The 18,140-nt window shown below is 39.1% G+C and overlaps 2 protein-coding genes and 1 long non-coding RNA gene across 3 annotated transcripts in view; all 3 read left to right on the top strand.

The window, feature by feature from the left end:
- Positions 1–18,140, top strand: part of LOC134649589 (abl interactor 2) — a 289,784-nt gene that overhangs the window by 121,958 nt on the left and 149,686 nt on the right. The gene's annotated exons all lie outside the window — the stretch shown is intronic.
- Positions 1–18,140, top strand: part of LOC134649683 (uncharacterized) — a 148,409-nt gene that overhangs the window by 29,458 nt on the left and 100,811 nt on the right. The window lies entirely within an intron of this gene.
- On the top strand, positions 5,088–9,409 carry LOC134649559 (putative sodium-dependent multivitamin transporter). The gene is made up of 8 exons (XM_063504334.1): positions 5,088–5,223; positions 5,489–6,051; positions 6,136–6,232; positions 6,541–6,705; positions 6,879–7,036; positions 7,563–7,767; positions 8,044–8,238; positions 9,176–9,409. Exons 1-8 carry the CDS (start codon positions 5,107–5,109, stop codon positions 9,347–9,349), a joined length of 1,674 nt encoding a protein of 557 aa, XP_063360404.1. The 5' UTR covers positions 5,088–5,106; the 3' UTR covers positions 9,350–9,409.

The raw sequence follows: 18,140 nt of genomic DNA, 5'->3' as shown, positions 1-18,140 counted from the left end.
CAAATCAAAAGGCAGGCACTCTCGGGAGTACGGGACCACCTGGTCAATCTGTCTGGGCACGTCTCCCTCATTCTTTTGCGGAACTGTTTCGCACTACCTCGTACCGTGTACACCCTACGAACATCTCCGACTTGGCTTTTCGAACAGGACCTACAAACCCTTGACGACACATTAAAACTCATCCTCGAAACAGTACTAAACGTAAGTTTGAGCGTAGATCAGTGGCGTCAGGCGTCCTTACCTGTTCGTTATGGCGGCCTCGGTATCCGTCGAGTCCAGGATATCGGCTTGGTGGCTTTTTTGGCCTCGATACACGGTTCAGCTGATCTAGTTGGTCGCATACTTGCAATTGAAAGCACAAATATCTGCATACCTTTCGCATCCGATGCCTTAGCAAAATGGGCCACATTATGTCCATCCAACGAACATCCGGATAGCCCGGCCGTTCAGAGGGGCTGGGATGACATCCTCTGTAGGCTACGCCACACAAATTTACAGGATGGTGCCTCGGGAACTGATCTGGCGCGTCTCAAGGCCGCCTCTAAGCCTGAGTCGGGTGCGTGGCTGCACGCCTTGCCATCCCCTCAATTAGGCACACTGCTGGACAATGATTCCCTTAGGATCGCAGTGGCCTTAAGGTTGGGGTGCAAGGTGTGCAACCCGCACCGCTGCATCTGCGGAGTGATGGTGGAAGAGAACGGCCACCATGGGCTCAGCTGCCAAAGATGCGCCGGTCGTTTCCCCAGGCACCATTATTTAAATGAAATCGTGCGTCGAGCCATGCTGTCGGTGGGTGTTCCGTGCCTCCTTGAACCACCAGGGCTGTCTCGAACAGACGGCAAACGACCCGACGGGCTGACGTTGGTTCCCTGGCAGAGAGGGCGCTGTCTTATATGGGACGCAACTTGTGTGAGTACATTTGCTGCGTCCCATGTAGGACACACCGCTAAGTCGGCAGGCTCAGCGGCAGAGACTGCCGCCAAAAACAAGCACCAAAAATACTTTGCCTTGGGAGCCAACTACGACTTCGTGCCCGTTGCCGTCGAGACAGCCGGGCCCTGGGGACGGGAGGCACGTGAGCTCTTTCGAGAGCTGGGCAAGCGCCTGAGGGAAAAGGGGAATGACCCCCGTTCTGAGTCATGGCTTGTCCAACAGGTCTCCATCGCCATACAGCGGGGTAACGCTGCCAGTGTGATGGGGACCTTTGGACCCGGCATGGCTCAGAACGGGTTTTAGTTCTTAAGTTTTATATGTATTACCTTTATATTATTGAAATAAAATAAATGATCAGTTTAAATACCAAATGTATAAAATGTAAAAATATATATAATGGATTATATTATACAAATTATATTATACACGTTATATAGTAAAATGCTGTTCTTTTATTTTTAAACCACATCTTATCTTATACTTACCTGCGGGCTCAGCATGGTTCCATTTTTATCGACTATCACTATGCCCGTCACTTTCGCACTTACATACTTGTAAGAACGTGACAGGCATGGTGACAAACGATAAAAATGCGACCGTGCTACTAGGGCTGAATACCATAAACCACTTACTATACAGGGTAGGCCAAGAATCAAAAATACTTTAAGTCGAATAGTAATGGTATAATTAACAATGCCAAACAATATTTCCGGGGCTTTGTTTTCTATGGAAAGTATCACGTGATCATCTGTCATAGAAAAGTAAGCGCCGGAAGCTCCGGCCCTGTTTGACCATTACTACAGCAATAAATATATTGCTGTTATTTATTTTACAATTATGAAGATAACGATGATCTTGAACATCAAGTTCTTATGTCATGCGTAAGTAAATAGATAAGGTTTTCATCATATTATGTCAAGGCTTTCGTCAAGATCGCCTTTAAAGTACCGACATTAATTGTTTCAAAAATTCTATCCACCCGATCACGACCGTAGTTGGTATCACAACATCTTCTTTCAGTACATAATGATGCAGTAGGTGGAAAGTGGACAGGCAGTATGCTGAGGCATAAAGTAGGTACCTATACCTACCTTAACTGCAGCCGCACATATCGCGCCCGGGCTTGCCTGGAGGCTTTTCCTTTCTCACCCAGATATCTAAAGTCGTTAACTTATCTTCTTCGGAGATTAGCGATAAGTTTGTGTGGACTATGGGCCCGATTCGGATTTTTAAATAGATATCTTTTAGACATCACCAAGATACGATAACGATATGTTTAAGATCTAACCTGTCAAATTTGACATTTGCGCGATTCTGGAGATACTCTTGAACGATTTCCACAAGATATGACTTAGAGATCCAATTCACATCTAATAGATATCCAACTCTATCTAACGTAAAAGTGACATTGGTTGCCCGAATTGCGGTGCTAAAGAGAACTAGTTGAAATCTAAACTATAACGTATCTAGAATGGATCTAGTACGTGTCATCTCTTGTGAATATCTTGAAGTTCGAATACGGCAGTATGTATACCAAATATAGTATGACGAATACCAGTTGTAGCAAGTTTAGTTATCGTATTTTGCTATCGCACACTACGAGTACCTACACGTGGTAAGTCCATTTGGCGACAGCAATTCGAGCAGCCTGTGATATTACTGGTTGAAAAAACTTCATTGTTAAAAGTTGACAGATCATATCCATAACCGTTTTACAATAAGATATAGTCTGTCCAGCTATTTCCGTCAGTTAAATACGATTCCTAGAATAGCGGTGCCGTCATATAGCGGCCGTCTCCATACTAAATAATACGGCTAAATATGGATGTCGTAGTATTTGTATGGAGACGGCCGCTATATGACGGCACCGCTTTCGGAGGAAACCCAAGCTTTAAGGATAAGTAATATGTGGAAAAAAAAGCGTTATATATCGTTATGGAGTTGGATAAATAGAGTCCAACTCCATAACGATATATAACGTTTTTTTTTTCACATATTACTTATCCTTAAAAAAACCCTCCTCCTACTCCATAAACTCCTTGGATAAATAGAGTCCAACTCCATAACGATATATAACGCTTTTTTTCACATATTACTTATCCTTAAAAAAACCCTCCTCCTACTCCATAAACTCCTTGGATAAATAGAGTCCAACTCCATAACGATATATAACGCTTTTTTTCCACATATTACTTATCCTTAAAGCTTGGGTTTCCTCCGAAAGCGGTGCCTTCATATAGCGGCCGTCTCCATACAAATACTACGACATCCATATTTAGCCGTATTATTTAGTATGGAGACGGCCGCTATATGACGGCACCGCTATTCTAGGAAAACCGATCTTAACCAAATATAAAATAAGCGGGATGTCATACTGAACTATGAATGGCGCATCTTCAGTAGGTACTATGACATTCTGTAATCAGTGATCAGTGACAATAGGATACTATACTCGAGTCCGTCAAGAGATAGAGCGATAGCAGAATGCTCCTCCAGTATACGTGTGAATTTGGACGGCGACGATCGCGTTGATTTATATCGTAAAACAATAGGGCTTTACAATGTTTTAATGCAATGGTAATTCATTCCAGTTATTAAAAATGCGTTTAGGGGTTAAATATATTTAGTCCGTGAAAGTGTTTGTTATCACTTATTGGATTATTAACATAATTATATTTTTTTTTATAAAACACCGATACCAGCATAGTAAGTATATTTAATATAAGAAATACCATGCTAGGAATATTTTATTAGGTAAAGCTACGACGAGTATTTAGGTCATGCTGACACATATTACCTGCTCTCATTTGTTTTTACTTTTTCCTAAAGTTAAGAATACTGGCGATGAATGCTTACAATTTTGATACACCAGAAAATGCATCGGGTCGTTTAGGGTCATACATGCCCATTACATGCCCTTAGACAAAATCAGAAAATAGGTTCCATAATTCCCCCAGTACCCTTAAGTTTCGAGTTTTTTTTTGCATTACCTTATTAAAAAAAATGCAAATATTGTCCTAAATAAAAACAAATGACTACAAATTAAACAAACTACATAACCTATAAGCGTTTATAATTTATATATTCAGGTTATAAAGACGCGGGTGCCTTCCCTATCCCTAAAATACTAACGTTTTATAGCATACGATACTAGCTCTACACGGGCCCATCTAAAATCAATTCAAGAATAATTGACTTGGTAGCCTTGGTACATGTTGAATAGAATCATAAGAAGGTATTATTTCTAATACCTACTGTTTTTGTGATCACGAAATGTTTGTTTCGTCACGCCTGTTTTGTCTGTCAAATCTTGGGGTAAAGTTTTTAGTAGCATCTCGTGGTCAAATGTGATAGCTAATCAAGTTTATTTTTAAAGCACGTTGTAAATCATCTACAGCCTAAGTCCTTATTAACTTTTAGGTCTAAATCAAGAGATTTTCGCTGTTTCTTTATAGGTATGTACCTATGTGGGCATGTTTGTGTCGTGTGTTCTACTTTAGACTCGGAAATACTGAGTCTATTTTTATGAATTAGGTGTCAATTCATTCGTCATTACGAGTACATGCCTCCCGGGACACAATTCTTTAAACACAATAATCTTAGTCAGTCTATAGTTTTTGTAATGCTTTACCAATTGAAGGGATGTTTACAAAAACAACATAACTGACTACACTGGTTGACACCTGAAACGATTAACAATGTTCTTAAAAAAGTGTCAACCGCTTTAAGCAGTTATGTTGTTTTTGTAAACATCCCTTCAATTGTAACTTGTTAGCAATCGGTGTCACATTGATGAGGCAATATGAGTAGGAAAATATTGTGGTGTCATCATATTATATTACTTATTCTTATACATGATGCTTTAACAATCATATTCGTGCGACATCAAGTCAGCTCAAGAATTATATGGGATTAGTAAATCAAATTTAAGGACCGGATGGATCGGTTATTAAATATTATTAGAGAAATAGCAGCTTATAGTCTTTGTAAGAGTCAGAGAAAAAAATATCAGCAAAATTAATTATACATTATTAGCAAGCCTGGCCAAGCAAGCATGGCCGCAGGTCCGCAATCGGTTTAATAAATTCAGTATTTAGCTATGACAGATGACCGATTTTTCTCAATATTTAGTAGTTATAATTTAAAAAAAACTGGCTTTATTTTCCAGGAAAAATGGAGCACTCAATCTTCGGGGCATGGGATTATGTCATAATAGCGGCAACCTTAATAATCTCTACCGCTATAGGAGTATACTACCGCTTAAGTGGAGGGAAACAAAAAACGAATGAGGTTCATTTTATAGCATATCATTATAAATTATAACTTTTAACTCTTCCTCTTCCTCGTCTTAAGCGCTTCCTATTTATCTGTTATTAAACATATTACACACCAATAAAAATTGCTATCAAAGTTATGTAATACCTTTAACATGATAAATCATACTTATCTTATTAGCTGACTTTGAAGTATCAACACTCTCAATATCAAAATATGTTGTCACTCTAATTTCGTTTTGACTAAAAATGTCATAACATAATTACCTATATATTTCCAGGAATTTTTACTGGCGGACCGAAACATGTCTATAATGCCAGTCGCAGTATCTCTGATGGCTTCCTTTATGTCCGCCATATCCTTACTAGGAGGATCATCAGAAACCTACACTTACGGGATGATGTTTATACTAATAAACTTGCCCTACGGCTACGGCACACCAATCGTAACAAAACTCTACTTACCAGTATTTTTCGGGCTTCAAAAAACAAGTACTTACGAGTATTTAGAGCTGCGATTTGGACGTTACATACGGATGCTTACGTCTTTAACATACACCTTACAAATGGTGTTGTACAATGGCGTTGTTCTTTACGCACCAGCTATTGCTCTAGAAGCAGTTACAGGACTTGATAGACTGATATCTATATTAGTAGTTGGGTTATCTTGTACCCTTTACGCAACTTTGGGAGGAATGAAAGCTGTGTTGATCACAGACGTTCTACAGTCTGCGCTAATGTTTGCAGCAGTTTTGAGCGTTACTGTATTCTGTTCCATACAGCTTGGAGGCTTTGAACAGATTTTTATTATCGCTCGAGAAGGTGGACGCCTGGATTTGTCGAAGTAAGAGCCCTGCATTAAGTCCTGTTAAATTTGATTCGACTGTATCTTTTGCTCGGACTTTAATGTCATCATTCCTCTTTTCAGTATCAGCATAAGACCAACGGAGAGACACACGTGGTGGTCCCTGAACATTGGTGGTCTGATCAACTATTTGTCACTATACGCAGTCAATCAGACACAGGTTTAAAGTAAATTTTCGCTATCTTTTATCGTTTTCTTCTACTTTGCCATGGTGAGAGACTGTAGCTAGAAATCTTAGAAGTTGGAACGAATCACAGATTTTATTATTATTGATAATATTTTAAACAGTTTCCTTATTGCTACAATAGGCGCCATAAATGACAGCTCCAGTTCCAAATATCCACAATTTTTTATCAATTTTCACTATGCCGCTGATGTCATACGGAGTCAATTAGAAATGAAACTTATATCAACAACTGAAAAGTGGTACCTTTACCATAAAATGTCACAAATAGGTGGAAATTCCAGGTCCAACGCCTGCTAACAGTGAGCTCGTTGAAGCGCTCGCAAGCTTGCCTGTGGTGGAGCTGGCCGGTGCTCGCCTTCATGAGTTTCTGCAGCTGTCTCGCTGGTATCGCCATGTATGCCGTGTACAAGGACTGTGACCCGCTGTCGTCGGGCAGCATCACCGCTGTAAGTATGTCGACTCGTAGGTTTGATGCATAATCAATCTGAATGCATAACGAATGTTTACAATACAAGTGTCTTAGGAATTCAACTCATAGAAATACGAGGACGTGATCTTTGAACTCTGCCCTGCCTATGCGTAAAACTGTCGTGTACACTTATAATTTAACATTTTTTAGATGGACCAACTTATGCCATACTATGTAGTGGACTCTATGCGAAGAATACCAGGCATCTTAGGGTTGTTCGTGGCCGGCATATTCAGCGCCACGCTGTCTACTGTGTCTTCTTCCTGCAACTCCCTGGCTGCTGTCACATTAACGGATTATATGGGCAAGTAAGGCATCTGTATAAGGACCTACTGCCGTCGTCGACGGACTGATTGAGACAGATGGATTCGTATCCAGGAAGCAGTGCTAATTAGGTTGGTGGAAAATACCTACTGTAGGCGACCATTTTGGCTGCGTGATCAGACTGGACTGCTTTAAACACTTACGGTTTGGCCACGACATTACGCGACTGGCGACGGCGGCAGCGACACCCTTAGGTGGGAACGAAAGGTCCGATCTTTGTGTCTCGCTCCAACCTATGGTTATCGCTGCCGCCGTCGCAAGTCGCTCAATGTCGGGCCGAGCCGTTATGCATATAGTTACAGCCAAGTTAATGCAATCAATCCTCATGCAAACCAATGAATCAGTCAAGTAGGTAAAAGTTAATCTAATCCCATTTTGATCTAAAATGATTAAGTGCTATATTATTTGAGCCCGTTATAATCGCCATAATCAGTAATATATACATATAGGTATGTATATATACGTTTGTATTGAAGAAAAGTATAGCTGACAAAAAAATATTTTTCCAAGATGCTGCCACGTCCGCAAGTCCTACATCCCATGGCTGACAAAGCTGGCGGCCTGCGTGTACGGCCTCGTGTTTCTCGGCGTGGCGTTTATCGCCGAACACTTGGGAGGCGTGCTGCAGGCGGCACTGACGATCTTCGCTGTGGTGGGCGGCCCGGTGCTGGGTGTGTTTACGCTTGGCATGTTCACTACCTTCGCTAACGAAGCCGTAAGTACTGTTAAAATGTATAATTGCTCTACTGTTAGTATAATTTAGTTTTTATGGGTACGTTTCTTATCTTGTACCTATTGTCCTGTCACACGCCAAAGCGGGCGCCAAGTGCCAAGATTCGAGGGCCAATATTTACAATATCGTATGCCTAACTTTTTTTGCAAGTATTAGATATTTTATCGATTTTACATTTCAAGCACTCTCATATCAAAATCCCGCAAGGTTAGCACGAGTCACATTTTAAATGACTCCTCAAAATTTATGAAATTCCAGGGTGTCTGCACAGGCTTAATCAGCGGGCTGGCATTGACGTTGTGGATAAACTTTGGCAGACCTCGGCCTTCCCCTACTCGGCTACCCGTCAGTGTGGAAGGATGCGTCGGTAACATCACGCTACCGGCGCTGCCAGAAGTCAATCCTGGAGACTACTTCTACCTCTACAGGCTGTCTTACTTGTGGACTAGTCCGGTAAGTTTGTATTTTGGTTGTTTTCGTGATAATTTCACCTGTGACTACATATGAAAGATGAGTGAGATCCAGGTCCAGGTAAGTACGTGACAAAATTAGAGCTATTGCGTATATAATAATAGATACGATAGATGTGTATAGTGTTTATTATTTTCTTAATTAAGTTATTATGCTCCATGCAGCTTTCTATCATTAATTTGATAATGAACTTTTAATTAATTGTTGCTCTCGACAATTACAAAGATAACTCTTTGCTCTTGGATTTTAAAGTCTGTATGTACTTCACCTATTTAGATAAGATTCGCGTCATATATATATATTACGTCAAGATCATAACCTTACAAAAATCATCTTGCTTCATTCAAGTTCAAGCAGAAGACTTGTTTTGCTCTTTTATTCACATCTTGTAGATACCTATTATCGGCATGAACAGTTTATGTGGCAAAATCTAAGGCAAAACTGCAACGCATAAATACGTCACGTAGTAGGTATCACTACATAGTATAAAAAAAGTTGCTTCCCGCTGTCTGTCCCTATGTATCCTTAAGTCTTTAAAACTACGCAACGGATTTTGATGCGGTTTTTATAATAGATAGAGTGATTCAAGAGGAATGTTTATGTTTTATGTATCATTTGTTAACCCATGCGAAGCCGGGCCGGGTCGGCATTTTAGTGCAACCTTCCGTCCGTGCTATTTTTCATGACAGTAAGTCAAATGATTTAGCGACTCCCGAGGTCGGTACAAGTAGGTACCTGTCAGGCCCGGATTTAGAGATCTAGGGCCCTAGTCACTTGGCCTGGCACTGAAAATTTAAAGGGTCCTCTTCTCTATCTCAAAACCATTGCTAGGTTGCCTAGACCCCTATGCTCGGATCTAGATGGAAATTCGGCCTGTTAAAGCATGAAAACGTAGAGCAATCATGTTACCCTGTTTCAGATCGGTTTAGTCTGCGTGCTGGTAGTAGGTTCTGTGGTGTCTTTGCTGTGGAGACACCAGCAACCGTGGCAGCGTGCTGGGCGAAGCCATCCTGACCCGGCGCTCTTCACACCTCCGCTCGCCAAAAGGCTTCGGCGAAGTCAGGCGGAAAAGTCAGATATTCAAATACATTAAGTAAGTTATGTTGAATGATATAAAACTATGAAATAAATATTTGAATGTCGAGCTTAAATAAAGTGTATCATCTACTTTAAGGTCGAGCACGAGCTTCGTTCATTTATTGTGCTTACCCACTTGCGAGTCTGAACGCGCGCACCACCAATATATGCGATAGCGATGCCGTGATAGCATACAATTTCTAGTGCAGACTGATCGATTCTGTTTCGATAATTCATCACCAATTACACTCAACTATAGATATGAATACTATTAATTTATAGCATCAACTTGAGCCACTAAAAGCAATACTGGCAAAACAATAATTGCCGCATTATATTAACTTGCTCCAGATTTCTAGATTGATAAGATATTGACGGGCAACCATTACTCAGTAAAATGCCCGTTCTTACTGGAGTATTGCAAATTAATATATTCATTAGGAAAAGTATCATTTGAATCATTTAAATGTGCATTTTACAAGTTCTATCCAAAAGCAGATTAGGTACATTTCCATTGGGTAATTTTACCCGTAGTTAAGTGTCTTGAGAGAACGGAGGTCTTCTTATAAAACACCGATGAGGAGGTATTTACTTTATTTGATTTTACAATTACGAGTTTAATTCAATATAGTTTAGAAGCGCGAGGGTGTACCGGTACACCGAGCGATTCGGAGCTCACGTGTAGCCTGGTCGCTGGATGCGAACTAGATGAGGACTCGATGAGAACTGTCTTCCGCTGGTCGAGATGGCCGCTTATATTCATCCCGAAACCGTGGGGATGCGTTGTCTGGAGTCACGTAGGCCATGAGAAGTTTCTGGAGCGTTTATGCTGTCGCTGCCATTAAGATAATGAAGAGTCGATCCCGTGGGAGCGGCATTAATTGACAACCGCCATAAAATAGGTGATGCATTACATACGCCTGTACTTGTATCAAAGGGTGCGTTTGTTTATCCCATTAGGTGCGTCTGCATTCCTTCTATCGACGTTGAAGATAATCTTTAATGTCTTGCCGTCGGTGTGTTGCTGGAGGTCGGGGATACGTGGGAAGCGTTCCTTAACTCCTCCCCCCTTAAGAGAGAACTAAGGGTGTAGCTTGTTACGCCCGTGTTCTCGAGGCTGCTGCGGCGTTGGGTGCACTTGAGGTATATGGCGCACCCGATGAGGCACATAAATATGCTTATGCTCCACACGCTGGGTATCCAAATATGTTGATGTATGTTTGATTTGATTGTTGATTCTAATGGCTTCAGGTGTATTTGTAAATCTTCATCCGTATATTGGATCTTATCTGTTTTTTGTTCTAAGTGCATCTGTATCTGCTGGACTTCTTCTTTGAATAGATTGTTGGTTTTCGAGATCACTTTAGTATATAGGTTCGCCATCTGTAGTTCACAGCCGGGATTAAGGTGTAGTTTATATGGCCCTTGGATGACTTCGTAAAACGTTTCATTGCAATTGATGGTTACTCGTTGTGGTCCTCTTGAGTATAACAGGAAATTGCCGTCGTTTATTGTTGTGATAGCTTCCTCTTCTTCTAGTTTCGTCGTAAGGCACGTGTGATTGTTTTTGAGAAGCAGAGCTTGATGGATGCAGTCAGGTGTTTTATTGGAGTCCTTCCACCAAACGTGTTTGCAGACCATCATGGTTTTCTTAGCTTTGCATTGTTCAGCACTTGGGTAGGCGTACCATGAGTTTTTAATGAGGATTGAAGGTTTTTGGATTTCGAGGATTAGACCATCATGAGTCGGGAAAGGGATGAAGTTGTATGCATTACCACTTTTGGCTTTAATTTCCGCTATTTTTGCAACAAAGTGTATGACATTACTAACAGTGTAAACCATAATACGATCGACTTCTACATTGTTTGCCTCCTCAAAAATGTCTTTACAAGGTATTCCTGGCTTAGCTAATGTTATGCCTAACTCTAAGATATTAATTATATCTTCCATTAATATAAAAGTAGTTAAAATATCAATATTTGCCTTATTAGTAAAACTTACTTCGTACATAGTGTTTAAACGTTTTGTAATGCTTTTAAGCCTTAAGTCAACTTTGTTAATAGTTTCGTTTAAGTTGTTAAGTAATGTTTCTTGGTTATTTGTAAGGGTTTGAATATTGTTATTAATTTCTTTTAAATCATTCGCATCAGGGTTTCCAGCTATAAATTTAACAATTGTTCCAAGACCATCAATAAGGCCGCGTTTGGATCGACCAACGTTTTGGTTCATTAATCCTTTTAATCTTCCTAATAAATGGGTATGAAGACTGTTAATGTGGTAATTATCAGTTTGAACTCTATTAGACATTAATTTGTTAAGGATGTTAAGGATTTCGGTTAGATTACATCTTTTGGTTAGATATCTGTAGCCTTCTATTTCTGCAATTGGTCCTATTTTTTCGAGGTATATGCCATTGGGATTTTCTAACTTCTTGATTTGGTAGGGTTGACTACCCTGGACTTGGAGGAACCTGTAACAACAACAGGCCTCAATTTATTTGCTGCTCGTCGTTTACCTCGACTATCCAAATATATTTTTGGGGCTTTTGTGTCGCGAATGTAGGTTTTTCGGCGAGTACAAAATACGTTAGCTTGTTTATTAGTGGTTGGGAGTTTTTCGTGAGTTTCGACTATTGGGGCTGGTAATTCGGTATTCTTATTATATTCGTCTGTTCTTTTTATTTGAGCATCCCGTTTTATTTTGTATATATAATCGTAAACCGTTTTTAAATGTTCTCTATGTTTTTCCAATAGAGTATTTAACAACTGTGAATCATGGAGAAAGTTAAACAAAGGTTCCGTTTCAATATGTCCAAATAAGATTTCATGTGGAGTTAATTTTGTGTCTGATTGTATCGAGCTGTTGTATGCTATTAATGCGAGTTTCATTTTGTCATCGTGCGGTAGTTTATTTTTACATTGTTCACTAAGCAATCGACAATGTTCTCTCAACGTTGAGTGGAATCTTTCGACGATTCCGTGTGATGCTGGATTATAAGGCGTAGTGAAATTAATCTTAATGTGATATAAATTAACTAATTCCTTAAGTAGTGCGAATTCTTTTCCTGCGTCAGTCGTTATTTCTGCAGGGACACCATATTGTGCAAAGTAAGAAAGAAGTTTTGACATAACTGTTGAGCTATTTTTATCTTTTAATCTTTTTACTACTGCGAAACGAGAGAATCCGTCTACTATAGATAAGTAAAGCTTGCCTTCAATATCAACAACATCGCAAAAAATATGATTAAGTGGTCGCAAAGCTATTGGTGGCAATAACATTGGTGGACGCATTGGATGCCGTTCGTATTTGCCTGCCTTACAAATAGAGCAGTTATTAATATATTCGCGGATATCGGACATAATATTTTTCCACCAATATTTCCTACTAATATGCATTAAAGTTTCGGTAATACCGCGATGATTCGTTTTTCCTTCGTGATAACTTTTTATGATATCGATTCGCTTTTCCTTTTCAACTACGGTTTCTACTATTTCAGTACAACGAGTTATACGAATTTGAGGATTATGTTCTTTAGTGAGGATCTTTACCATTTCTTGATATAATTCATCTACGTAAAAGAAAGCGTAATAGTGAATACCTGGTTTTAAATACTCGCGTGCAAGTTTCCTGAGTGCTTCTCCTGGTCGTTTAGATGTATACAGGCTAACTTCTATGATTTCGTTACCGTCTTCCTTTCGCACGTTTATATTATCTAATTTATTGTGTAGTTTAAAATAAATTTGATGTGGCTTTTTATTTATGACATCATTCATAATAGGGATTCCCTGGTGTATGTTGTCATCTTGTGAGTGCTGTGTTTGGATTTCTTCGCGGTTATCATTGTAGTTAATTTGTTCATCCATGTCGCTACCGTTCTGAGCTAATATTGATTCATTATCGTTAAAATTAATTTTTACCCGTGACAAAGCATCTGCGTTCGAGTTAATAGAGCCTTGTTTGTATTTTATTTCGAAGTCGAATTCAGCTAGTCGAAGTCTCCACCTAGTTAACCTAGAATTGGGGTCTTTTAAAGACATTAACCAAGTTAAAGGTTTATGATCGGTGTAAATGATGAACTTACGACCATATAAGTACGGTCTAAAGTGTTTGCAAGCCCAAACTATCGCAAGTAGCTCTTTTTCAGTTGTAGAATATTTAGATTCTGTATCAGATAAAGTTCTAGATGCATAAGCGATTGGTTTTTCGACATTATCTTCTTTCTGAGACAAAACCGCTCCTAACGCTATGTCACTAGCGTCTGTGGTAACAATAAATTGTTGATCAAAATCTGGATACTTTAAAATAGGTTCGTTGGTAATTAATTCTTTTAGCTTCTGTACTGACTTTAAAAACTCATCATCTATTATAATCTTGGCGCGTTTTTTTAAGCATTTAGTCAATGGTTTTGTTATTTGAGCATAGTTATTAATGAATCTCCTATAATAGCCTGTTAATCCCAAAAAGGATCGTATTTCTTTATCGGTTTTTGGTACTGGGAAATTAACTATGTCTTGTACTTTGCGTTGGTTAGGTGTTAGACCGTTAGGTGTTAACTCGTGTCCTAAGTACTCTACATGTTTTTGAAGAAACTCAGATTTATCTGGTTGTATTTTTAAATTATGTTGTCGCAAGCGTTCAAATACTTTTCGTAATTTTTGTATGTGCTCGTCCAACGAAGTTGAGTAAATGATTATATCGTCTAGATATACGAGGCATGTATTATATAAGAGGTCGCGTAATATTAAATCCATTAATCGTTGAAATGTAGCCGGAGCGTTTTTTAAACCAAAAGGCATGCGTAAAAATTCCCAATGTCCGTGATTAGTTGAAAACGCAGTTTTTTCGATATCTTCCTCGTGCATTTCTATCTGATGGTACCCACTCGCGAGGTCTAGCGTAGTGAAGTACTGAGCTCTACCTAATTTATCCAATATTTCCTCTATATTTGGCAGAGGATATTTATCTTCGATTGTTTTTGCATTTAATTGCCTATAGTCTATGACCATGCGCCATTTAACCTTACCGGATGCGTTAGGTTTTTTAGGTACAATGTGAACAGGACAACTCCAAGGGGAATTAGACTCACGGATAATGCCATTTTTAAGTAACTCGTTAACTTGTTTGTCTATTTCCTCTTGTTGTTTTGGTGGTTTCCTGTAATTGCGCACATAAATGGGTGTATCATCTGTCAAACGTAATTTATGTTTAACTGTATGGGTAAAGGTAAGTGGCTCTTGACCCGTATGAAACACGTCTTTAAATTCGTGTACTAACTTGGTAATTTTAGCTTTTTCTTCCATATTCATATGATCCGTTCGAATCGTTAATTTACTAGCTTCCGTTTTGTTTATTTTAACATTGTCTAATACTTCCGATACAGATTTTAATCCATTCGGTATTGATTGTAAGAAATTATCAAAATTATTTTTGAATTTTTGGGGCCTAGGACTTAGGTTTGTGACACCTAATCTATATTTGCCATCTATCACTGACACTAATGCACAATTAATGAGGACGGTGTTTGTCCCGATTTCAGGGATAAAGTATTCGCCGTCCGGTTTGTTAGATACACATGTAATTAGATTATCCGAGAGCGGATCGATTTTTGAGATTTTCTCCGGATAGTCTATGCTAATTGGAATTATTTTGTTTGGCATGATAAGTTCACACTTTTTTGGATGAATTATTGCGTTAAGCTTTAAAATCAGGTCCCATCCTATCATTCCCGCATATTTGGGGTCAAAGTCATAGATCAAAAATTCATGTTCTATGTCTTCGCCTAACGGGTATAATTTTAAATTAATAGCTCCTCGATGTTTTGTTTTACTATGAGCAGTCGTAATTGTAAACTCTTTATCGATAACTTTATTATTAAAATTCCTATTAGACTTCAATATTGATGATCCAATAAGGCACCTATTACTACCAGAATCTATTAAGATTTTTCCTCCCCATTCATCTATAGTGATATATGGGAGATGATCTTTATCTAAATAATTTAATTTTACGTCAATTCGTTTTGTGGTCCTGTTTCTTGAAAAAAATCATCGCCATCATACGTGTTGGGGTCATAATTATGTTCGTAATTACCATTATGTTCATTGGTATTTATTTGTGTATTAAAAACTTCTACCGGTCGCGGTCTTGGCGGACGATTTATAGGTCGCCTACTAGTCGCGGTTCTCATTGAAATATCACTATCTAAATGGTCAGTTAATCTTTGAGGTTGGTGTTTTGGCGGGTATGTTTGTCGCCATTGTTCCGGAGTTGGTCGCGGTTGGTTGGCCCAATGCATTTGATTGTTGTTGTTATTTAACTGCAGATTAGGATAAGATATTTGTGCGAATTGGTTAGATTGGTGTTGATTTACGCGGTTTTGATTGAAATTCGGTTTTAGTATAGTATGTTGATTATAGTTTTTATTATTATAGTTAAATCTTGGATTAGATTTAAATGATTTTTCTTGTTTTCTCTGGAAGTACTCGGGGTGGACTTCTAACTCGTGTTTTAATTGATTATACGCGTCATCAAAAGTGGTGTGTTGCGCGGAACGGATTAATCGATCAGTCGCGATATCCAAGTGTTTACATAATTGGTCGATGCAAACGTTCTCCAAAATGGCTGTTGCTTGCGGTGAATCCGCTTTATTTTTCGCTGCGTACAAAAGTTCTTTTATTTTATCAGCAAATCCTAGAGCACTTTCGTTAGGGAACCGTTTAATGCGAGTGATTTCAGAAAGAATTTGTTCTATACTTCTAGTGTCACCAAATTTAGACCTTAAGGAATTTACAATTTCTTCTACCGTGTTGTTTGGCATGTGAGCAATTGCTTTAATTGCTTCCCCGCGTAACTTGCTTTTTAATATAATTGGAAACAGGGCCCTTGCGTCAGCGTCTGCTGCTCTAGCTAACATAGTAACTTGATTTAAAAAGAAATCTAAAGTTTGTCTATCACCTTCATATTTGGGCAAATATTTTTCGATCGTAGTATGATTCAGAGCCATTTTGATATAAAATTAATTAAATCCTATCAAATATGAAATACAGAATGGAACTCTTCTTTTTTTTTTTAAAGAGAAAAAAAAATTGTGGAAATGCGTACAAAATAATTAGGAAAATGAAAGGAAAATGTAGGAAAACTCACAGGGTAGCCGCCAGTGCGATGAGTACTGTGGTCTTCATAAGGCAGTGGTCGAATCTCTTCAGGTTGAAACCTTCCAGTTCGCGCCGACGATGTGTAGCCGCTGCTCGCTGGGAGACTCGCCCGTCGCTGTCACCAGTTAAGTGTCTTGAGAGAACGGAGGTCTTCTTATAAAACACCGATGAGGAGGTATTTACTTTATTTGATTTTACAATTACGAGTTTAATTCAATATAGTTTAGAAGCGCGAGGGTGTACCGGTACACCGAGCGATTCGGAGCTCACGTGTAGCCTGGTCGCTGGATGCGAACTAGATGAGGACTCGATGAGAACTGTCTTCCGCTGGTCGAGATGGCCGCTTATATTCATCCCGAAACCGTGGGGATGCGTTGTCTGGAGTCACGTAGGCCATGAGAAGTTTCTGGAGCGTTTATGCTGTCGCTGCCATTAAGATAATGAAGAGTCGATCCCGTGGGAGCGGCATTAATTGACAACCGCCATAAAATAGGTGATGCATTACATACGCCTGTACTTGTATCAAAGGGTGCGTTTGTTTATCCCATTAGGTGCGTCTGCATTCCTTCTATCGACGTTGAAGATAATCTTTAATGTCTTGCCGTCGGTGTGTTGCTGGAGGTCGGGGATACGTGGGAAGCGTTCCTTAACTCCGTCGAAAAAGACATCATGTCTATTATTGCGTTCTCCCAGATAAAGTTCTGGGGTATTTATTTGTTCAATATTTTTTCTACTCCCGTACTTTTATTTGTCATTTAAAGGGTCGTGCACACATCTTTAAAACCCTATCTTAAAGTTGTCAAGACAAGTCTTTAGTCTATTCCCTAAAAAAGCATTTGTGCATACACGCAGTATCTTTTTGGCTCTTTTACAATACTTCGTGTAATGGCCACTTAAAAAATACATTGTTGCCAACCTTATAGTCATAACACACTGTCGCACCGCAACGCGACCTTGGTTCTTCGCACCCATAAGTGAGAGCGAGAAAGAAATATAACTTTCTCGCTCTCGCTTATGGGTGTGAATGTCATATCTGACAAATAAATGAACCATAGACATGTTTTTTTTTTAATTTCATTCATTCTTTTCCCGCTCGTACCCTCCATTCTTTGCTACTTCTTGAATATTGTGAATCTTGAATATGAATACTATTGTGCCTGTCGAATGAAAACTTAACTTTTGTGTTAAAAAACAGTGTGTCTTTCAAGTTAAAATGGATGAAGACAAAAACTTAGTGTCTACGCCTGAAGAAATATCAGTAATAGCACAAGAATCACTAAAAACAGGTAGATACCGTAGGTAGAAGTCCACTAGATGACATGAAAAAAAATTGTTAAATTTATAATTTTATTTCAAAGTAAGTGTTTGGTCGTAGAAAAAGTATTGTATGCAACGTTGTTTAACTGCGTCAAAAATACTCGTGGCGTCTTTATTAACAATTTTCCGCTTCGCCTCAAATTGTTACTCACGCCACTCGCCTTTTTTGACCCCTCTTAAACAACGGTTGCATAAAATACTATTAAAAACTGTTTTTTTTTTCAGGTCGACGCGTTAGCTGAGGCGTCGGCAAAGTAAGGTTCCTGACTTCTTAGTCTACGCTAGTACCAGTGCGAGTTCTTTCGTCTTGTTCATGTGAATGTGCCTGTGTTATAG

The sequence above is a fragment of the Cydia amplana genome, chromosome 7 (genome assembly GCF_948474715.1).
Source record: "Cydia amplana chromosome 7, ilCydAmpl1.1, whole genome shotgun sequence".
NCBI classification, from domain to species: Eukaryota; Metazoa; Arthropoda; class Insecta; order Lepidoptera; family Tortricidae; genus Cydia; species Cydia amplana.
This window is presented reverse-complemented; position numbering and strand designations above follow the sequence as displayed.